At 36.6% G+C, this 23,396-nt stretch overlaps 3 protein-coding genes across 3 annotated transcripts; 1 reads left to right on the top strand and 2 right to left on the bottom strand.

Annotated features, from left to right (window-relative positions):
• Positions 1–453: 453 nt before the first annotated feature.
• LOC135685839 (ciliary microtubule-associated protein 3) lies at positions 454–6,450 on the bottom strand. The gene is made up of 8 exons (XM_065201925.2): positions 6,279–6,450; positions 4,614–4,753; positions 4,296–4,394; positions 3,646–3,773; positions 2,876–2,999; positions 2,179–2,294; positions 1,047–1,122; positions 454–671 (listed from the first exon to the last, which is right to left on the bottom strand). The coding sequence occupies exons 1-8, from the start codon at positions 6,310–6,312 to the stop codon at positions 606–608; spliced, it is 783 nt and encodes a 260-aa protein (XP_065057997.1). The 5' UTR covers positions 6,313–6,450; the 3' UTR covers positions 454–605.
• Positions 6,451–6,462: 12 nt separating this feature from the next.
• Positions 6,463–11,519, top strand: LOC135685844 (NADH dehydrogenase [ubiquinone] 1 alpha subcomplex assembly factor 4-like). Its single transcript, XM_089112663.1, has 3 exons — positions 6,463–6,698; positions 8,699–8,790; positions 10,475–11,519. The coding sequence occupies exons 1-3, from the start codon at positions 6,551–6,553 to the stop codon at positions 10,733–10,735; spliced, it is 501 nt and encodes a 166-aa protein (XP_088968789.1). The 5' UTR covers positions 6,463–6,550; the 3' UTR covers positions 10,736–11,519.
• A 935-nt stretch (positions 11,520–12,454) lies between these two features.
• On the bottom strand, positions 12,455–21,574 carry LOC135685837 (uncharacterized). The gene is made up of 3 exons (XM_065201923.2): positions 20,968–21,574; positions 14,573–17,059; positions 12,455–14,061 (listed from the first exon to the last, which is right to left on the bottom strand). Exons 1-3 carry the CDS (start codon positions 21,295–21,297, stop codon positions 13,504–13,506), a joined length of 3,375 nt encoding a protein of 1,124 aa, XP_065057995.2. The 5' UTR covers positions 21,298–21,574; the 3' UTR covers positions 12,455–13,503.
• Positions 21,575–23,396: the final 1,822 nt, after the last annotated feature.

The following is a 23,396-nucleotide window of genomic DNA, read 5'->3' as shown; positions in this document are numbered from 1 at the left end:
GAACTTAATAATGAACTAAAATAATTTCTTTTGATGTCTTATTGATCTGTATTTACTTAAGATGTTTATATAATGAAGAAAGTCAAGTGGTAACAAGAGGGTGCAATACCATTCGAACTCAGTAGAGGAATAAATTTGTTTATACACAACCGGATAGCGAGAACTGATATTGTTGGCATTATTCTGCACTTTAAAAGCAGAAGCTGCGCAAAGTGCAAAGAATAAAGAACTAAACATTGCATCTTCTTACAAATTTTGTCATTTTCGGGAGTTACTGCAGTAAGTTGGATTCACGACAGGTTGTACAAAAGTGATTTTTGAAAGACTGGGAAAGAGAACAGGATCACACCAAGGGTCTCTATCGACACACCGAAAATGCAAGTAGAAGCCCACTGAATATTTCCTGCTTTAGAAGGTATGGGGCACATGGAACACGTAGATTAACGCAGAGTAAAAAAAATTGTCTCTGTTTTAATGCTACTTTTTAAAAAAATTCAGTTACTTAAATGTATTAACTACCCAACATTCACAGTTGATAAAGTCAAGTATTAGGAAAACAAAACGTCACAGAAAAATATACACTGCGGGATTCTATTTACAGAATATCAGTAATAAAGACTCATATACGCCTCACGAGTTCGCAACTTCTTTATGTCCTTTTCACTCATGAGCTGCAATGGGAATAAAAGATTACATTCTAAAAGATACCCCATAAACACGAGTCATTCTGTTAACAGCAATCAATGTATACTTTCTGATAGCCAAAAGTTGAGACTAGCAAAAAACAAACATATCGAATTTTGCTTGCAAGGTAATTCCACTGAAATGCAGGGTCGCTATAGACCAATAGCAATAATACCCGTGGTGTTTCAATGCAAGTGGGTTTTTCAGCAAGAAATATAATGTGAATAAAGCAAGTGGCTAACCGTGGAATCAATAGCAAAGAATAACTAACTAATGCGGAAATAGAAAGGAGAAATCGCTATACGCCTATCTATACCAATCGCCAATATGAAATGGTTTTATGAAATGGAAAGTATCCTTACTCTTAGTTTGGCATTTGTTCCTTCGTGCCCATGTACATCTGTACAGTCTCGAACTTTTATGAACTCTTCTTTTCGTCTGAAAACAAATAGCATAATTAGTTTTAGACGGCTAAATAATATTTCTAATGAGATTTATGGAGATAAAAAGCAAATGTATTGGATTTGAGGGAGGGGAATGATTATATAAAGAGCATAAGATGGTACGAATTTGCTTATCCGGGGTTGCTTATCCAAGTTTGCTTATCCAAATTTGCTTATCCAAGTTTGCTTATCCAAATTTGCTTATCCAAGTTTGCTTATCCAAATTTGCTTATCCGAGTTTGCTTATCCAAATTTGCTTATCCGAGTTTGCTTATCCCGGGTTGCTTATCCAAGTTTGCTTATCCAAATTTGCTTATCCAAGTTTGCTTATCCAAATTTGCTTATCCGAGTTTGCTTATCCAAATTTGCTTATCCGAGTTTGCTTATCCCGGGTTGCTTATCCAAGTTTGCTTATCCAAATTTGCTTATCCAAGTTTGCTTATCCAAATTTGCTTATCCGGGGCTGCTTATCCGAGTTTGCTTATCCAGGGTTGCTTATCCGGGGTTGCTTATCCAAGTTTGCTTATCCCGGGTTGCTTATCCAAGTTTGCTTATCCGAGTTTGCTTATCCAGGGTTGCTTATCCGAGTTTGCTTATCCCGGGTTGCTTATCCAAGTTTGCTTATCCGGGGTTGCTTATCCAAGTTTGCTTATCCCGGGTTGCTTATCCAAGTTTGCTTATCCAAGTTTGCTTATCCCGGGTTGCTTATCCAAGTTTGCTTATCCCAGGTTGCTTATCCAAGTTTGCTTATTCGGGGCTGCTTATCCAAGTTTGCTTATCCAAATTTCCTTTCCGGGGTTGCTTATCCGAGTTTGCTTATCTAACTAAAGATTGACTGCATAAAGCGTGAGTTGCAACTTAGTATGGTAATGTTATACAGGCCAGTTTTCAACAGGCTGTAAATGTGAAAAACACCTTTTACCCTATATGCTACTCTCTGCTTACCTCAGCTTAAAAAAAACTTAAACCTCACTATTTCAACGTTATGTTGTCCAGACGTCCAAGCGCCATTTCAGATTTTTTTTTAAAATAAGAAAGCAAGCAATGTTACCTTTTTGTGGATTTTGCCTGACTAGTAGCCATCTTTGCGAAGTAACAATCTCTGCAAAGGGCTTTTGACTTGCTCCTATAGTAGTCACCATTTGGCATTTTAAGACAGGAAGCACACTACAAAATAAAATAATTACAAACGCTTACATTAAGAACTATTGGATATCAGTCAAATAGGTTCTAGACAGACCAAATATATTTTACTCGTAAATTATTGTATTTTATTTGGTTTGAGAAAGCAAGGCTCATGGACAGTATAAGCCAGCCTAAGACTTGGCTAAAAGCTGCAAAAACCAATCTGACAAAATAACCACATGAGGAGATTTTTCATGTCCATTTTTCAAACATGATAAAGTAACCACTAGTTTTAGAGTAAATGAAACCATGAACTTTGCTATTAAGACCTTTTAAAGCCAATTATATGAAAAATTACATTGAGCTGAATTCATACATGAGAGAAACTATTGCAACAAACAGGGGTTAGATTTTTATCAACCAAACAGCATATTATGATAACATTCATCAATACATCAGGTGTTATTTTCAACTGATGAGGTATGACGCTATATACATTTTCATTTCAAGACCATCCTGTATAAAAAACAGCACATCACCACAAAATGTATGAATATATGCACACTTTTACTGTCACCTTGTCACCACTGAAACATGACAATGGAAAATATCTATGAACTCACTATATCTGGATCTCCATTGTGACAAATAAGAGTTATTGAAGTCTTTAAGGTTTGTGGACCACCAAATGCACCATGAAATTGGACCTTGCGATTTTTTGCAACTTGATGTTCATAGGCACCAGCACTAAGTGAAAAAGATGATTTATTGAAAAATTAAGCAAAAATCTAAATTTATCATAAAGCTAGAAAAAGCAAAATTCATAAAATTATAAACAAAGCATGTGAGTGCATTAAGATCATCATAACAGTTCATTTTCATTTGGTGTTACCTTACCAAAGTACCTTATGTCAGGATTATAAGGCTTTTATAAACATCACAGACACTTCTAGCATGGTAATTTGTATTTTTAACATTTGTTCTTACTACAATGAGAGGTTCCTCGTGCAAGAGAAATCGCACAAATGCTGGACCACACGGCATACTGGAGAAACCAGACCCTATGACCCTAGGACCATTAACCACGAAGAACATCGGGGTCCTAGGGTCTCGGTTTTTTCAGTATGCCGGACCACACTAGTGGGATATTTCTTACGAAAAGTCCTAAGAATATTTTAAAAAGGCAGCCAGTCTATTTACATCTCTATGTCTTTACACCTTCTCACTTTCCCAATATCCATGGTCAAATATGATTCTGACTTACATTTCATTCAACTGGACAGAAGCAGCTTTATGATAATCAAGTTCCTAATAAGCAGGCCAACGATGCTGGCAAAACCAGGCAATATTACTTGCAACTGAAATCTAAAAACAAAATACATTTAAGGCTTACCCTGGTGTTGCATCCTGCTTCAACGAAGGGAGTTTGGCAGAACCACATTGAAATGGTCTGTATGCTTGAATGAATTTTCTACTTTTGCTGATAATGGGCTGATATGAAGGAGGGCCAGGAATACCTGCCTGAAGATATAAAAATATGTGGATATAAAGCTTATGTATCCATTCTCAAGAAATTATGCACATTGTTCTTTCACCTTAAGGAAAGTAGACTCCGGTTATAATTACACAAAATATTGTTTGAAAACTGTTAGCAGAGTGTGAATGTTAGCAGAGCTGATCTCTAAAGTTTTAAATATTTCAAGGTGCTATGTCACCACGTATTAAACTGGTCATTTAAATTTCCCATTTATTGGTTAACACAATAGAGTAATTTTTATGCATCCATCCAATCAGCAAAGTGGGGGTAACTTTAACCAGAGTTGATTGTACCTGTCTCACAATAGAGACTGGAAGCCATTTTAGGGTTGTTTTCCTTGAATCATGTGTTAAGCTGTGATACCCAAAATAATAAAATCATCTGAAGTCCCTCTTGCCCAAAATCATCAAACATACAAGACTGACTAGAAAAATGATAAGTTTCATGCAAGCTAACATATTAAGTAAATGACATTAAATTTTAGGATAAGGAATCATGCAACATACATTTGTTTCCTTATTAAACCTTGGAGCAGTTCTTGATCCAAGAGAGTATCCTTTCTTAGAGACTGGCTTTTGATCTATCTTATAAACAAATGAGCTGACCTGGAAAGAGAAAAATCATTTATTCAAGACAGAGTACTCTTTTGATCAATAAGCAATCTTGAAAGAAATGAAGAGAGCATTCTCTTTTAGAATTCACAACCCTAACTTTTCTGCAGTTTCATTGCAGGTTAGCTTGATTTTTTACACAGCTGGTTTGATGTGTAGCAATAGGCTTAGAAAGTTATATACACTGACATAGGAAGCAAAGCTGTGAATTACCTCATTGTTGTTATATACTCCTGGACCTAAATTTGGTTGGCCTCTGAGACCAAGTTCATTTCCTGCTCTAGTATGTGGTGGTTTCAGAGGCAAGAGTTCCCTTGACAAAGTTGTGCCAAATGATACCTTTGTAGTTGGAACTGCAAAAGAAGTTTTCCATTTCACTACTTATTGCATATAAATCAATTCTTAAGCAAACAAATGAAAAGAGCAGTTCTCCAAAACTCCAAACTCTCTCTAAGAAAGAACCTGATTATTCAAAACGGCAAAATTTTTATAACTAAATCATCTAGTAAATCATCATCTAGCTAGTAGCTAAATTTCACAATAACATATCAAAAATTCTTCACAAAATTCTTATGCCCTTGACATTGTTTCACAGATCAGATTGAGCATTGATATCATTACATGCATATCATTTTAGTTATATCATTTGTAAAACCAGCCCTTTAGGCCTTCTTAGCTAGTTTTTTTATTCTGACCTCGTTGCACTGACATATGAGCATTTAGCTCTATAGTTATTTAAAACTGCTGAATAAAAACAATAACTTGAAATATTTTCTAACTATGCCAGCCACATCTTAGTTCTTAATAATTTTCTGATTATTTTTCTGAGAAAGAAATTTTAAGACTTTGAGTGTTAAGAAAGTTAATAGGAGGAACCAGGGAGGCAGTCCTGTGTATAAAGTATGACCATTCTCGTTGAGTATTTTAGTGTGTTGCACAATCATTGTTATTTCATAATCACCATCAGCCATGGTTTAAAGGTTTCTTTTACATATTGTGTGTTTTCACCCTACCTACATTGAAAACGCTTCATATTCAATTCCACAAATTATACTATACAACTAATTACACAACAACCAGTGAACTTTTGCTCTGACTGAGTTTAGCTGCAATTGTGTTGTTTAACGCTCTTAAAATTGTAGAGAAAGTTTGGGAGATATGGATAAGAGCTAAACTGCAACCAAAAAGGTTAAAAAAGACTGAACATATCTCAGTTACAAAAAACACAGCTACTTTAACTCCATTTTATCGATGAAAGATAAAGTTCTTTCATAAGACAATTTTTATTCGACTAAAAAAAGGATGATATATTCTAAAAAGTAAATTATAAATTTTGTTTTTTGCTTCTTCATATTGTATTCCAGGGCCCAACGCCATGCATTTGAAAGTGGGGAGGGGGGGGGGGTAAGGCTAAAAAAGTAGGAGACCAAGGCTTCTTACTTCTTAACTTTCGAGAAATTTAGCCTCCCGTTTCTTATAACCTGTTTCTTATAAAAAAATGAGTGTAATGAAAATAATATAAATGAAGAATTATCAGCTGAACTAGCAGAAGACGTAGGAGACATAGGAACTCCCACAGGCAACATTTATTGCATTTCGGTACCCCAATTGGATTAAATCGGGGTCTGGTTATCCGGCTATACCTACAATCTACAAAATTTACAATGTCTGTCTCCAAAAAGGCTTGGCCCATGACGGAGATACACAATAATCTCACTACAACACCCCTACTTTACCTAACTACATATAACTACAAACGATGTTGGTTAACGGATTAGTAGTTTTAGCGCAAGGGCACTTTGGTCAACATGTTTCTTACTTACCCCAATGTGAAAAAGTACAAGATTAAATTATTAGCAGAAGAAACCAATTTCATACCTGGGGTTGCTAAAGGAAATAGCGATGCCGCCATACTTCAAGGTAAGTTAAAAAGTGTTGGTTGCTTCAGAAATAAAACTTGAAAGTATTTGGTTCGTCTCAACTTCTGGTTTATTTTTCATTATGGCCTCTCAGCTCCTAGGCAACACAGCCTCAATTTGGCACAAGTTCGACTGAAATTGGAAATCAAAACGAGTTTATATTAATAGGACGAGACAGCAAGCTCCGGAGTTTTGATCAGAATCCCTCAGAATTCCAAATCAGAAGTTGAGATGGGGGCCGTCAGATCGAAGTTTTCCAAAATTGTATCGAACAGTGTCATGAATGAAACAAGGATGCACCGAGAAATATCAAAAGAAAAGCCACGACATGCACCTCGACATCCTTCCACTGAACAAGCATTTCAAAACCTTATAAACGGTATACATTTTTAGCTTATCATTAAAACAGCAACAATCGAATTTAGACAATACATTAATCTTAAGCGGAAAACAAATGTTAGAGGAGGTACAAAGAAGATCCACTAAACTTCTACCACTAAAATGTTAGAGGAATGAAACAGCTCTCGTGTCTCATATGCCAGGGTGCACTGCATGTACTTAGGCCCGAAGATCTTCGGCTAACACTCGGGTTTTTTCGGCGTTTGCTGAATGTAAAGTATTTTTTCTGCGCAGGGAAGGCCAGAACTATAATTTTGAAATTTGCGAATAACAAACGTTTCCCGCGAAATCGTGCGGGGAGCGGAATATGAAGCAAAGGCTTTCAAAGAGACCTAGTTTGCTTTTTGTTTTTTCTTGTTATCAAAAGTCAGAAGTTTAAATAGTTGAATATTCGCGGAGAACATGACCAGATAAACAAATATTTTGCACAGAATCTATGGCAAATTCTTGATAATGTGCGGGCGAAATGAAAGGTAAAATTTATTGAGTGGGGAACCAATTCCCCGCACAGACCAAACTTCTCAGTCTGGGATGTTTGGCATGCAAAGCAATAAAATTTTTGGGGGTATGTAAAACTTGATTGAAGACAAAAAGCAACGTACATAGTGGACATGAAAAGAATAAAGTAAAGACTTTTACACCACAATTTTCTCTCTTAATCAGTTTTCTTTGTCTGATGTTTCTTTGTCAGTGTACCTAAACAAGCACCCTGTTTGACCTTCGGCAAACAGTTGAGATGAAATGCACCCTGGCTGATATGGTAGAGACATGATAGAATCCTACAAGATGATTACTGGAAAGTATGACACCAGTCTGCAGAGTTCCTTACATCTAGCTAGCCATAAATACAATACAAGAGGCCATTTATTTAAACTGCAATATAACATCAGCAAAATAAACTTAAAGAAACATTCTTTTCAAACCGCCTAGTACATGACTAAATGATAAAGAAAGAGTACAGGTTGCAAATTACTGACAATAACAGATAATGCTATGCTAACCTTTATTTTAAAAAAATGTTCTTAACAAGTGGGTTTTGAGGAATAAATTATTGCATAATATGTTTCCATTTGCAATCAGAATTGCAGTATGGGGGCACTCCAGCTGATCCTAATTCTATCAGTATTGGATGATTGTTTCACATCAACACAAAGAACATCATCAACATTAAAGGCATATTTCAATATCCTAATTTGATTTCAGTACTTGAAATGAGTCTCTCAAAAGGGGATCAATGTTTTTGACCATTGATCTTTCTAAAGAAACAGAATTGAGTTCCTTGTTCAAGCTATTTGCCTGTACTTGCACAAATTTTTGTTAGTGTAGAGCTTGTGGTGGTGGTGTTTTGTTAATGCATCACTTTTCTATTGCATGTATTTTTAAAGGTCTTTAATGCAACTTTGATATAGAGAGTATGAAACATGAGAGTATTTCATGCAAATACTTACAAGCCATGAGCCTTAGAACCTTAAAAAGACATAATCAAAAGTACCTCTCAATCAGCCAATACAGAATATTCTGTCTGTAGCCCCTTGAAGTCTTTGTTCCAACACAAGATTAAGTCTGTAGCCCCTTAATAATGGTATTTGTTCCAACACAACAGCTTGGTTTTGTATTATTTGCCCATTGATCTAGCTTGTTCTCAACACTTGAGCTAACTGAGACCTTACCAGATTTAAAGATTTCTGTAGCAAAGCTGGACCAACAGAAGATGCTGGCTCTTCTAATAGTTTTTGGATTACTGAAAGACCCATTTCTAGGGTTTTATCAAATGATTTCAAATATGATTTCAAATGAAATCATAAGCTGTGTGCTGGTTTCATTGCACTTTTTATCCACATTTTTGCCACTGATATCTTGGTTCTCATTTTTGTTAAAAATTGAAAGAAACAATTGTTTTTATTTCAATTCAGACTTTAATTTGTGAGCATTTTTTATTGTGGAGAATGTAAGATTGAATTCAGTAAGATTGTGTTGCAGAAAATCCTGTTTTACAAGACATTGATAAAGTGAAGGATACAGAGTACCTGAAACTGCTTAGTGACCTAAGAGTTGACTCTGTTGATGAAAAGGTAAGAAATGCTGGATTATACCTGCCTTAATTTTCATTGATAAAGGAAATATATGAATTGTTTATATGAATATAAGAAAAATTGCTTCTTTTACAAAAGATGAGTATCTAGAAATGATCAAATGTATGTTTTGTAGATTCATCCTCCCAAACCAGAAGTTGACAGTTGTAAGAAAAGTTATTTTGAGTTAGGACCCTTTTAAAGACAATTAACAGATACGATATTTGCCAGTGAAATAAAGCTGTATGCAAGTTATATTTGTATCAAATGTCTGGTAGCAATGGATCTTTCATTTTGATTTGTTGCCTATTTTTATTTATGGTCATCCCACTCTTAAGGTTACAGTAAACGTTTTTGACACGATATTTGGTTTTCTCTCCCTAAAAACCAAACTTTTAACGGAATCAGATTAAGCTATACATCATTCGATGCACAAGAATGTGGTGATTCCAACTATATCAAAGTAATTGGCAAATATTGTAAAATGATACTTTCCAGACAGATTTATCGCTTAAATGAGTGTACCACCTTCAAAAGCTATTTTATATCCTTGCGTGTGAGGTATCAAAATCTGACTTATATCAGCAGAAAGCGGAGATCCTAAGCCACCAAAGGGTTTCTCAGATTTTTTAAATTCCTCCTCCCCTTGAAACTATACCCTGTCAAAAATTGGCAAACAACTTTTCTTCACTCTCATGGCTGTATTTGGCTATAAAAGATGGACTGGAGCCAATACAATAATTTTGAGACACCTTGCAGACCTGACATCTGTCCTGGCCGTGTGCAAATTGTTGAGCCATTCGATTGGTTCCTTGGGTACAAAATAGATTTTTCGTACCTGTATGTAGAGGACTTGTAAGTCGGAAGAAAATGGGATTTTACTGATTGCACTCGCAAGCAGTGGCGGTTTTAGGGACTGCGGGGCACGGGTCTAAAAGCATCTGCGGGGCCCTTGTTCTTTACAATTTCCATCTTTTCTCTTAGGTGTGGGGCCCCTTTTAACATAAGCGCGGGGCCTGGGGCCATGTCCCCCCTGGAGCCCCCTTAAAGCCGCCACTGCTTGCAAGGTACACTCGTAAACCACAGTGTAATCCGGGTCAAGTCATTTAAAGCTTTAAGATCAATAAGCCTGTTTAAATAAACACAGCCGTACATGGGATGCATGGGTGTGCCATTGTAAATGAGACATGCGACCACAACCGCAAAGCAACAATAATCGGCTTAACAGGTCAAGCGATTTTCAGACCTCAACTTAAAGTTTTGATAAAGAAATTATTGAAACCTTCGTTTACATGGGATTTTTTCCATTTTCAAAATGTCTATTAGTTTCAACTTTGGTATGTTTTTATCCAGAAAACGTTTACCGTAACCTCAATTTGCTTATTGGGTTTCATACATCTTTCTTATGACTTTCTTTTTAAGTTGCCTAATATGTATTCTCTTTGGCTGTGTCAATATGAATATAAGGTGAAAATTTTTATTCCTTGGAGTTATTTTGTTGTTTGTGATGAAATTACTTTAGTCATCGCAGCCAAGCTGCCAATGCATAAAAAACAGAGTAAATAAATGCCGGAAAGCTGTAACCTGCGTCTGAGAGAATTGTTTGAAGATTTGAAACACAAGTTCTTGTATCTGCAACACTTTTGATGTAACGTAGATCTGTCACGAGTCTTTTCTACCATAGGTGCCATACGATAGTTTGACGAGCCTATCATCGAGGAACGAAGGTCAAAGATTAGTGCCTGGCAAAGTAACTTGTGAACAAATTTTTGAAATGTTTTCTTTAAGGAGACATGACCCTCAAGAATGGACACCAGAAAAGATTGCCAAAAAGTATTATCTCGCAGAAGGTGTTGTTAATAATATACTACTTAACTATAGCAGTTTTAATGTTTTAAAAATTAAGAAAGAAGAAAGTCCATTTAAGAGAGTTGATCTGATTTAAAGAGAATTTCGATTGTCTTAGTAACCATTCTATTGTGTGTTTGAAAGTGGCCATTGTTCAACTGTCGTAATTTGGATAACTCATAACCTATAAATTTAGGAACTTAACACGATAGAGTAACGGAACAATGCTGGAGGTATACATTCACATATGATCCCGAATGTGGCAAAGAATTTTGCCTAGTTTGCTTATTTGCGTTGTTTATAATTTTCAGGTTATCAAAAGTTCATCTCTATTTAAAAGTCTCTTACTAAGAACTTTTAAATATTGTATTATATTTAAATATTATAGAAAGCGTTTCCCGCTCCTCTGCCTTACTCGTTTCATATTTGGGAAGTAGGACATGTAGTTAAATGGTCCTTAAAGGCATGTATGACGTATAAACATTAGCTGTTTAGATCGTGCACCACTAGGGCCTTCCATATTTAATTTTGGGAGTTATCACTTTTATTCTGCATTTGTTGTGAAAAAGAATGACAAAAAGTGTCCTGAATGTATTAAACCTTATCAATACTAGGAATGTTGAGACATTTAGCTCGATTAAATCAATGCGATGAATTTGAATCCCCATTACGAAATTCTAACATAGTGTAGCGATTAATTTTGGTTCAATATTTTGAAGAAATAAAAGATTTCTGCCTCGATATTAAACGATTTTTTATGTTATAACCAAGACGATTGTACAATAGGGTTGCAAGAGTTGTAACTAAAGTTTAGTTGTCAAATTCGATCGTTGAAGTTCGACGTTCAACGTTTACTATTCATTGGCAGAAGTACATTGTAATCATTGCTCTCTTAACTGGTTAAGAATATCTCGCCTAAATGAAAATCACTTCTAACGGTTTGCTGTCTCCTCTCTTAATGCAGCTGTATTGAGCGCTTGAATGATTCACGTATTGCTTGTTGGGTGATTAGGGCGCACAAACTATCAAGAATGTTTGCTCATTATAGTACTGTAAGTCGCGTTGTGACAAAAAACTTACTGTTTGCCTTTATTCGTCTCTACTTCACAACGCCCTCTGTCAATTCAATTTTATCGTATTAAACGATGATATTTTCCCGGAGAAATCCCTTTGTTTCTAAGGCTAGATAATTTTTGACAAGCAGCTACCAAGAGAAACTTTGTTCTTTACATTTCTAAGAGTACATATTCTAAATGCTTTCCATGATAACTAAATCTTTCGCAAAAGTTCTTTAGAACTCTGAACTGATGACTTTCCTATAAAATGTTCCAACAAGCACTTTCTACACTCGTACAAAGGTAAAACAAATTATGACATCATTGATGTGTAAAATTGAAATTGATCCGTAACTGCTTGCCTAGCTCTGCTGCGTATTTCTTGATGATACAAGTTTGAAGCTTCCACGCATAAACTCATAAATTGAAAACGCAAAGCAGATTAAGCATACCGTATTGCTGTTGTTCAGGGGCTGACAGGCTTCCTTCCCCATGGATGCTGCTTCTGTGGTCAAGGGGGCCTGTACGGCGCGAGTATAGACGTAAAAGTAGAATGAAGGGCCCCTGAATGCAAGTAGTATGATGGGATTGGCATGCAATCGCATTAAAAAGAGGTTCTATCCGATGCGACATCTCAAGGTTAATGAAAATAAGACGGAAAATTTCGAGGTACATTTTCATATTCCAGCTTTCAGGCGGCTGACGTGTGCATTTATTGCGATACCAATGACATCTATTGTTTACCAAAAGCGTTAATGAAATTCCTCGATGCTCACCCTCTCCATGATGATGCTACGAATTGAGATAAGCATTTACGGTCGGCTACAGGACCGGCGGTCGGTCACAAAGCAATGGTTGTCTAGTTTGGTTGTATACGTCATTGCAGATTCACTGAGCTTGATAAACAAACATTTTCCCACAATATGGGGTATGTTCTACTGGTTATTAAATATGTATACAAAATAGATTATTTCAAATCAAAATTATTTGAAAATACATTGAAAATTCACCTGATAAACATCAGAATTAACAGTTCAAATTTATGACGAAAACGTTATATGACACATGTACAGGTATTAGGATTGTATAAAATTGCATGCTAAATCTGACTGTACAATTCATGCATTGTTTGCTACACGTTAATTTGTTAATGGCAAGAAACACTCGACAAAGGCATTTTGAATAACATGGGTAGCTTTAAAGCCCAAAAACATCATGGGAAATGCTACACTATTTTGCTAGGGCTACTGTGTAGCTAATATGATACTGATTATTATTGTTCGTATTTCCTTGATCTAAAAATATCAAAAGAGTTCATAACTAGGTGTAATAGATCTACAAGCATAGAACAGGGTTGTTCTGTCTTGTAAAATCAAACGAGACAAACCCTCCGCTTGAAGTTGGCGAAATGAAACTTCATTAATAATCATTGAGTAGACGGAAAAGCAAAGACTGTTGAGGCAGCAAGTCCTCTGTAAAATGAAACATATAAGATTAATCATCTTGTAGGTTAGTATTTGCAATGAATTTCTCATAAAGCAGCAAAGGGTACATTTATACGAGTAGGCGAAATAAAGTGCAAATAAACTACTTTTAATACTAGAATGATTACAGAAGGGTTGCAACGATGCCCTCTTGAACCAAATCATTTTTACTTTACGCTTCATTCTTCCCCTTTTATTGCAAAGAAAGTACCATTTTTGTACAATTTGCGTGTTCTGAAGAGTTGATAAAGCCAAAGTTTCCCAAAAATTCATTTCTGATGACTTACAATTAAGTACACGACTTCAGCAAGACTTGCAGTGACCTGCTACACATACACTGGGGCCTTATCTTCCAGTTTCGGTTGATTAAATGGAGGTGCTGCAACTTTACTTGGTACAGGAACGGATTTGTCACTCGTTGTCACACTTCTTTTATTGTTTGGGACATTACAGCTATTCTGTTCTTGCTGTGGGTTTACAAATGTGTCCTCTTCAATGCACAACGCTTGGGGATGACCGCCCTCATCAAAGAACCTTCTGAAGGTAAATTCGTAAAAAGCATGCTGCGGAGCCTTTTCTAATATTTTCCGCTTCTCTTCGTCATAAGGGTCATCCCCCTCATTCATAGTGTCCTTTTCGGGAACTGAGTCAAAATTGGAAGTATCAGTGGCATGTTTGATTTTTGGAATGTAAGGCGGGGGTTTGTTTTTCAACGAATTAGCCCAGTCAACACCGCTGAAGAAGGGGTGCTTCTTGATCTCATCCGTTCCTTGTCTACCAATGCGATTTTCAGCCCCGGTGCATAACCGCAAGATTAGATCTTCAGCATGGGAGCTTGTTTTTGCTTGACGCGGAATTCTCAATGTACTTTGCCAGTGAACAACCTGCCAACAAAAAGATGCTTTCAATGTTAGTATATATTGCCTATCACCAGCCCGAAATCTATTTTTAGCTTGATACAGATACCGAGCACGGCTTCATTCTAATTTGCAAACATCTACAGGTATACTGAATAGAGAAAGATATTAACTCAGCTATACTAAACAGTTATTGTCACAAGCAATCGAATAAAAGTTTTCGAATTGGCGGCTTCACTCAGTTTCAGAAAAAATAGGTACGTAATTGCACCTTGATGCATCAAAAAAGAGAGATGAAATGAGGGATGTTTTTGGACACGGCCCTTGAAAACACAGAAAATATTTGTCTGTTTACATGAGGCATTGCAAGAAAGGCAGGAGAAGTCCAGAAAAAGCGACAAAACAGGAAATTTTACTGAGGTTCTAAGAAATGTGCTACATAGAAAACGAGAACTTGGATATTTTAAAAAGTAAGTATTCTACTAAAGGATAATTAGAAATAATTTTCAGCTTTTGACTATCAAAACAAAAAACCTACCCTCATCTGAGTATCAGCTGGAGATTTTGCAAGAAACGGCGGCTGTCCAACCAGCATTTCATAAAGAATAACACCAACTGACCACCAGTCACATAGCTGTGTGTATGGTATACGAAGCAATACCTCTGGTGCTATATAGTTCGGTGTTCCGACTAATGAATGCGCAAGACAACGCATATGCTGTCTCACTGCCCTCCTATCCAATGGCTTACATAAATCAAACTTCCGGATGATGTCTCCGCAGTCACATTGACCATCGTCAAGCATCTTCTCCCATCCCCCTTCTGGCTCCATACTCGGTTGCCTTGCGTGATTAGGGTCTTGCTGATAATACTTTGAGTCATGGGTCCATCGAAAACCAGTACAAAGGCCAAAATCAGTCAACTTTATGTGTCCATTTCGGTCTATAAGCACATTGTCAGGTTTAATGTCGCGATGAATAAATCCCATTTTGTGTACTGACTCTACTGCTAAAACAAGTTCTGCTGTATAAAATTTACTCAATTCCTCGCTGAATATCCCTTTCTTAATAAGAAGTGCCATAAGGTCCCCTCCTGGCACGTATTCCATAACGAAATATAAATTATTACTATCCTGGAACGAATAATACAACTTAACGACCCATTCATTGTCTGCCTCTGCCAAGATGTCTCTCTCTGCTTTGACATGTGCTACTTGATTCCTGCGAAGCACATCTGTTTTCCTGAGCACTTTCATAGCGTACAGTGCATTCGAATCGATCTTTCTAACAAGAGCAACTTCTCCAAAAGCACCCATGCCCAGAGTCTTTACTTTGGAAAACATGGAACGAGTCATTTTAGATCGCTTCATTCGAATATGATTCGATTCCTTTTGCACTAACATTTTTCTCATCTCTGTTTGAGATTCTTCAGACAGACCTACTCGTCTCATTTCAATCTCCAGCTGTTTTCTACGTTTTTCTCTAAGCTGCTGTGATTTAAGAACATTTTCTACATGCTGCTCCATGTAAAACTTGAATGCTTGTGACGAGCAACCCTTTAGACGGGAACTTACTGGCTCCTTCTCATATTTGGCAGTATCTTCATCCACTTTAGCCTCTGTTTCAGATGAATGAATGACAAGCGTGTGGAATGGTGAGTTGGTCATCGGCAGGGGAGAGCAACGGCTTTCTATCGCCTCAGGAGTAGGAGACGTGCTTCCAGAAGAGTCGGACTGAGTGGATCCATCTGCGAATATTGCAGAAGCACGTTTGCTGGATGTGCCTGAATCTACATCAGACGCATAAGAAAATCGTTTTTCTTTTGCCGTTAAACGTGATTCCAATCCAGGATAGGGTGGAGGTGATCCACGTGACAATGAAATCTCATCTGGCCCGCTGTTTGATGTATTTTCAGGGAAGTTGTCTTGCCTGATCGGTATGAATGCGCTGTCTACAGTAACAATTTGCGGTCCATTTGAATGGGGAAAAGATTGTACCTGCTGACTTAAAGTAGAAGCGGGATAATGCCGAGGTGCAACAGACGCATTTGTTCTTTCGTTGGGACTGTATGTCCTCTTCAAAGGCAAATGAGAATGGTACGGTGGTGGATCTCTTAACTGATACTGCTTACTTAATGTTATATTTGAATATGCAGACACATCAGGTTGTGGTACTGTCTGCATTTCACTTCCGTTCAGGAACTGTTTTCTGTTGTCACTGACAATCGTAACCGGACTGTTAATTCTTGGTGATTCTGTCCCGATTTTCGCAATCGTTTCCATGCTTGCAATCTTTTTTATATTTCCATTTCCTGAAGGCAACTTACCTAAACCCACCCACTGATCAAACCTTGGCTCTTGTTGTGTGTGGGTTTGAGTGAAGCCGGGGTATGGAGGAGGGGGTTTATTTGGAATGTCAAAAGGCGATCTTCGATCTCCGACTTCAAACGCTAAAGAATTTCTTTTATTTGGTAAATCAAAAGCCTTAGTCTTTTGAAGAACATCTGCCGACCATCGTTTCTGTGAATCTCTATTGCTGGGCCTGTTTTGTCTAAGTCTTACTTCAGGGTAGTTATTCAATGATGTCTCTGATATTTTTCTTTCGCTGACATTAAACTGCCCCCTTTCAACTCTCAAAGGCTCATTGCTCATAACAGAGCTGACTTTCAGTGAAGAATCAATACCCTGCCCGCGCACAAAACCACTCCTGTTGTCTAATCGACCTGGTGGAACAGCAGTACTTTTAATAAACACACTACTTGTGCTGGTTGGGTTTGAACTGCTAGGGTTCCATACCTGTGTGGATGGGTGCCCAAATAACTTTTGATTTTGCGAGGCCTGCTCATTGCGAACTAGGCGTGAAGTTGACCCTGATCCTGGGCTGCCTCCTCTTGAATACTGCAAGCTGCCAGGAGCGAGATTTTTAATGGACTTCCCACCAGAAATTTGTGTGAGAGACATCAAGGTAGCGAGGACTACACCAAACTCCTTATCACGGTTTGCTCGAAGAGTCTCGCGAGAAATTTCCTGTAAATAAAGCAACATATATGTAAGCTGACAATACTTTTAGGCAACATGGAATAAACTGTTTCAGCCACCATTCAAATTGTGACTTACGCCTTCACAAAGTGTGGTTTTTATTCCAGTTATTCCACTATGACGATTTCACTAGTTTTAAACAGGGCTCGCTATTCACTGGGATAGATCATTATTAAATTAATAATTAAATCACAAAATAAATAAATAAATTCAGAAATACACAAACTTAAAGACAAATTACCCTCGAAAGTTGAACATAAATTTTCCAATGCTTTATGTTGTTGTATAGAACCAAAAACACAACAATCTTAAAAAAGACAACAGCATGCAAAAAGTTCAATTGTTTGATAAACTTCATTACATTGAAAGTGATACTTTTATGTTGTTCAATAAAAATTTGAAGACGCAGTCGGTTTTCCTACATAAATTTGGAACTTATGTCCTAGAAAACAATTAACATTTCAATGAAAAATGTATCTTCACAATTTTGGTAGTTTCATCCATTCTTTTCCCTCTAAATCAAACATATGGGTGCCTGAATCGAGCAAGGGCACTTTGGATTACTGACACATCTAAAAATTGGAAGACAGTCCAGAGCATGGAAATAAAAATTCTGGAAATATGTGTGTGAAAAAGAACGACAAAATCCTAGCTTAGAACACGAATTGAACTTGATCAGAACAGCACCTGGAACTTGGTAAATGGTATCACATTAGTGTGAAAGCTGTACATAATCAAGCTGTTTTCTGGCTGCCTATTGTTTCTGCATTTTCAGCACAGGGCATGGAACAGCTTGACAAGCACTGAATTCAAAACCATTGATTTATTCTTTCTTATTTTTGCCAATTTCGCAGTTATCTATTAGAATATTTTAATTTGGGGATGGAACCAGGTAAGATCTTCAATTTTTTCAGAAACTAACTGGAGCAAGCAGCATGCACTATCGCTGTTGTTGCAAGTCTCTGCTAGCAGAGAAAATCTCACATTAAATGATAAGAACAGATTTTGGTGATATGTCTCTGCTGGTGACTACAGCAGTAAAATAGCAATAAATTTGTGTTGCATTAAAAAGTGATGCTTTGAAATAGGAGCAAAAGAAAGCCTCAGAACTTCCCCACAACATCACAAATAAAAAAAGAGAAACAGGGAAGCTGTCAGAGCATCAGAGTCAATATCTACTCCCATAACAGCAAAAAATAGGAAAACTATATATGCGACAGAAACATGAAAAATGTGTAACATACGGTATTTTTACTAATAGCAAGTATGGTTAAAATCAAGATCTAGAGGTAGGCAAAAATGAAAAGGAAATCTGGCGGTGGTATGGTACAAAGATCCACTGGCACCTCACATGAGGCAAACAACCGATCATGAAACCTTCTCTATCACTGTTTCTGCTTCAAATGTTAATCTAATGATATATAAAAAAATGAAATTGTGTGACCAGACATTCAATTTACTAGAAACATAGATAATTCCATAAAGTCTTGCAATCGAAAAGAAACATTTTTACACTTCTTTCAAACTTTTAAAATCAATGTTTATTGAATATTTAAATGAGGATTAAATGCCTAGCAGCCATGTGAGCAGCTGTAGCAATTGCTGATCACCCAAAATAGCAGAGGTAGTTAAAAACGTAAATTACAGTGATTGCATTAAGATATTGTGGACACCTTGCAGAGGGTCCTTTCACAATGTCTTCTTAGGCTTCCCAAGTTCTTTAAAGATTATCTGGCACATGCTTTAAAACAAAGTCTCATAAAATCCATAAAACATAAAACAAGCTTCTAGGAAGACAAGGGGGTCTATTTCACACCTGTTAATGAAACTGCCTTGAGATCATCCTTGGGAAGAGTGGAAAGTATTGCAAAAAACAGCAGCAAAACTAGCTATGGGTTCCCTTTTTGACATTGATAATGGGGATCAACAGGCCTTTCCCACATGAAAAAGTTTTGAGAGGGCTTTTTTCCGCCCACGCAGTTGTTTATAACAACACTTTCACTGAATTCTTTATCACAATGTCTCACTCTCTAATGTTTTAAGTACTTACTGCTATATATCAAGGTTTTCATAAATAACATCATGTCAAAGAGATAAACGGTTTTTATAAATATTGTGATAAAAAGGAAATTTCCGTTTCTTTTGACATCAAATGTTAACAAACTATAGTATTACCTATTACAACTAGCAAAGGAATAGAAAATGGTTGTGTAGGAAAGGAACAACAGATAGCGTAAAATATCAAAAATGAGAATTGTTACACAACACTGTCAAGTACGAAATTTGTGTTAAGATTACACTCATTTTTTAAAAGAAGCACGCTATCAGAAACGACAACTGGGCAATCGGAAAAATATTAAAAAAATCTCAGAAATAATTCGCTTTTGCTCTCTGACTCTTCAACAAGATGACAGGTAAGCAGTTGGGATTTGTCAACAACATAGAACCAATCATTCACCCTTCCTGAACTCTCTTGTTACTTTCGATCCGCATTTCTGCTTCCCTTTATGCTTTGAGGTTTATGTATATGTTATTCGCCGACTTTTATCAGATATCTCTTTTGTCATTTTAAGGAGTAGTAATGCACACAAAACAACTGTCTTCTAAAGATAAATCATGTTTACAAGTAGATAGTAATATATTTTTTGGCTTGTATATACTCAAATATAAATAGAAAAACAATAAATTCTGCAAGGGCTAAATAGCCCACGCAGCCAAACTAGCAGGGATCTTTTTTAGCCCGCATGCTTTTTATTTCCGGAGAGGCCTAGGGATCAAACTCCCATAGCAACACAGCCCTGGGCCCAGGATATGATAGTGTTTGGTATCTATTTGTATACAGTACACAACAACCAATAAAATAAAAAGTCACCATTACTAAACTTCAAGTAGGTCTTTTATATGATGATTATGTGAAATTTAATCAGAGCTAATCTCATGAGGGGCTTTTGACCTTTCTAGTCTTTTGACCAACTAATTCACTTGAGATGGTAATTGTTTGCCATTTGTTATGGTCTTTTGTGCCACAATTTCTCACGTTTTTCTTGTATCCACTCTACTAGTTTATGGGCAATGGAAGGAGCCTTTGCCCTTCTGATGATTTGTTTTGTAATACTAGGGTAAGATGTGTGGTTTATGGTCATTCTGCACAATACAAGAAAATACCTTGGTTAATCCACAGGTATTTAAGGTTTTAGCATAGCGTGGGTCTTACTTTGCTTGGTAAAGCCTCAAGACACGTATGGTAGGTTGAGTGATTTGTGCTGATGCACCAACAACACAACTCGCTCTCCATGATGAAGGAATGTAGCCGTATGACTGACCTTCTGATGTCTATGGCATGTTTTTCTGAGGGAGCTTTTTGCCCTTCATTTTGTTTTGTATTTTATTCTGGATTATGAAAATTAATACTCTACTTTATAAGCAAAGGTATGAGTTTCTTTTTTATCTTGTTGATTGATTATTGGGGTGATGCAGTGATAAAATCATATCACACTCCTAACCTTTTACCTGTACATAGGGACACTTCTCTTTCAAAAATTTATTAAACAAACCCCACCACCAAATATTTTCTCAGAAGCAGCAGCCATGGGAAATCGATGCCTGGTTCACCTGCCTGCCCCTGATTCTAAATGTTCAAACTGGGTAGAACTATGTAATGAGATGTGTATCTGCTACAGAGGATTGTTTATTACCTCCCAAACAAAACATATGTTTAACAACATTTGTAAACTTCTATGTCATTAACCAATATCCAGGTTTATCTTTGGAGTAACTTCTTTTTAAGGAAGCCTCTAAACAGCATTTCCATTGAAAAACAAGTTAGTACTCCACATTTTGAACAAGGTTGGCGAAACTTCTATATTCTCACACAAACAAACAACACATCGTCATACCTCATCGAATCCAAGGGCAATACATCGATTCAGCAGCTCTCTGTCAACATCTCCAGTCTGCTCGTAACTCTGCAGGTCATTTCTGATCTCCATTAATGCCTTGGCATGTTTTGTGGCACGCTTGTCTTGCCCCACATTCGTCACAGTCCATGGGGTTGTTGCTTGGTCATTTGGGTTCGGCTGGTCACCCGATATAATTGCGCTTGGTCCACTCACTTGCAGTTGCTTCATACCACGTATTATACCTTGGTTCCCTGGATAATTACCAGGGGCCGGAGGTTGCCTTGCTGGTCGGCCGGACATTCCATCGCCTCTTCCAGAAGTCGCCATTTATTTTTTATTTAGATTGTCCAACATCCGAGAGAGCAATAACTTTAGGCCGCTGGAGGAACCAGCTCCGTTTATTCCGTTAATCCTAAGCCAATGAAATCAGCATAATAATTGTTACATCATATAGGTATACATTAAAGCCTCTGGATATTTTACGAGAGTTTCGATAGCTTTGAAGAGCGATAATTCCTCAGCTACTTCCATTTTGATTAATAAAATCCCGAAGTGGAAGGAAACACCACAAAACAAGCATGCGCACCAGCGTTCACATTCCAAAGGAATTCCAATGCAAATCAGCCTCGTACTCGTATGTATATAAATGAAAAGCATTCGAAGGGTTTGAAGGGGTTTTCTAAAAATTCAAATATTTCATTCCATGGCAATTCGTTACATGTGATTTAGCATCGAAAAATATAAAGCTATTTCTAAATTTAAGATCATTAAATCACAAGAAATGGATATTTACATATCAATTTCATAACAGTACCTATTACAAAATACAAAATGAAAACTGTAGGAAATGTGGAAAAACTCATTAGACCTATCCTGCCACATGGCCCTGTTTGACGCGAATTTGTGTAGTCTTAAAACATGAATTTGATAAATCATGTACTACATTTAAAACTGATTATGATTCAACCTTGTTAAGCAAATATTGTTAAAATTAATTCGGTACAAAAGGATATCACGGAAAGGAACAAACAAAAGAATAATACGCTTAAAATTAAAAAACTTTGAATGTAGATGGTGAATAACGTTTTAATCTTTGCATTTTTTATTTCAAGGGGTAGGTCGTTCTACATTTTTGAGCCCTGAAAGATTATCGACTTCCTTTTAAATTCAGTTGAGACCGAAGGGAGTGAAAAGTTTTTGTTAGCAGAATTTTTGGTTTGATAATGATGAAGAGAAGATGTTTTAGTAAAGTATGTATCAAATAGTTCATATTGATTGTATTAAGAATTTCGAACATTAATTTACACACTTCTAATCTGTATACGGAATTTGATTGGTCTGTTTTTCCAAGACAGGTTTGAATCAATTATAGCACCAAGATATTTAGTGTAATTTTTTGCTGTAATTTTTCCTTATTGATAGATAATTTGATATTAAAATTAGCATTTTTTTGTTTAGGGTGCATTATAAAAAGTTAGGATTTGAGACATTAAGTTATAATTTATTTGTAAGGAGCCAATTTGAAACATTCAACAGCTCCCTATTAATTACAGTTTCGAGATATTTTGAAATCTTATTCCTAAAGACTAAGCTCGTATCATCAGCAAACAAGTGAGAATCAAATAAGGCTGAACTTAGGTGGATATCATTTATGCAAAGTAAAAATAAAAGTGGGCCTAAAACACTACCTTGCGGAGCCCCATGATTAATATTTCGAGTTTCAGATTGGATACCGCAAATTTAAATGTTACGTGCGGGGGCATGAATATATTCTGCAAGCTGTCAAATTAATAGCTCGTTTGTTACTTTTTCAGGATTTTCAAGTTTACTTTATTTACAGGTTTATTTAATAACCGTATATCATCAAATCAAAGAATAGCTCAAGGCACAAAAATATATTTTAGTCGAAATTACCAGGGCCGCCAGACAGAGGCTGGAACAGAGGAGGGGGGGGGGGGGGGCAAAATGAAGAAAGAGCATAAACATAAATTGTTGGCGTAATATCTGATATTGCCAATAAATTTTACAGCTTTCATTTATTCACAAAGCTAGAACAATCTTTTGCTAGAGGGCAGACATGGCAATGTGCGCCTTTCAGGGGCCACGTACTCTTTAGCAAACCTAATTCATAACTAATTCTTAATTAATTCAAATCCTCGTGAGAAATGAGGTTCTTTGTTTGTGTAAATATTTCCTCGATGTTTGATTCATAATTTCTTCAAAAAAAGTTGTACTTAATATTCTTTCTATTTTTATTGTGAGAGGAGGTGGCCCCGGTTGAGCGGCAGGCACACATCCTTCCCTTCCCAATATTCATGAAAGGTGCATTATATTCAGCAAATCTTCAGATTACTCACAACATACCAAAGAAAAAATGAATCCACATTAATGCAATCATACATGCAAAAGAAATAAAAGCTTACCGA

The sequence above is a fragment of the Rhopilema esculentum genome, chromosome 15, assembly GCF_057945365.1.
Source record: "Rhopilema esculentum isolate cy_ngs chromosome 15, ASM5794536v1, whole genome shotgun sequence".
Taxonomy (NCBI): domain Eukaryota; kingdom Metazoa; phylum Cnidaria; class Scyphozoa; order Rhizostomeae; family Rhizostomatidae; genus Rhopilema; species Rhopilema esculentum.
This window is presented reverse-complemented; position numbering and strand designations above follow the sequence as displayed.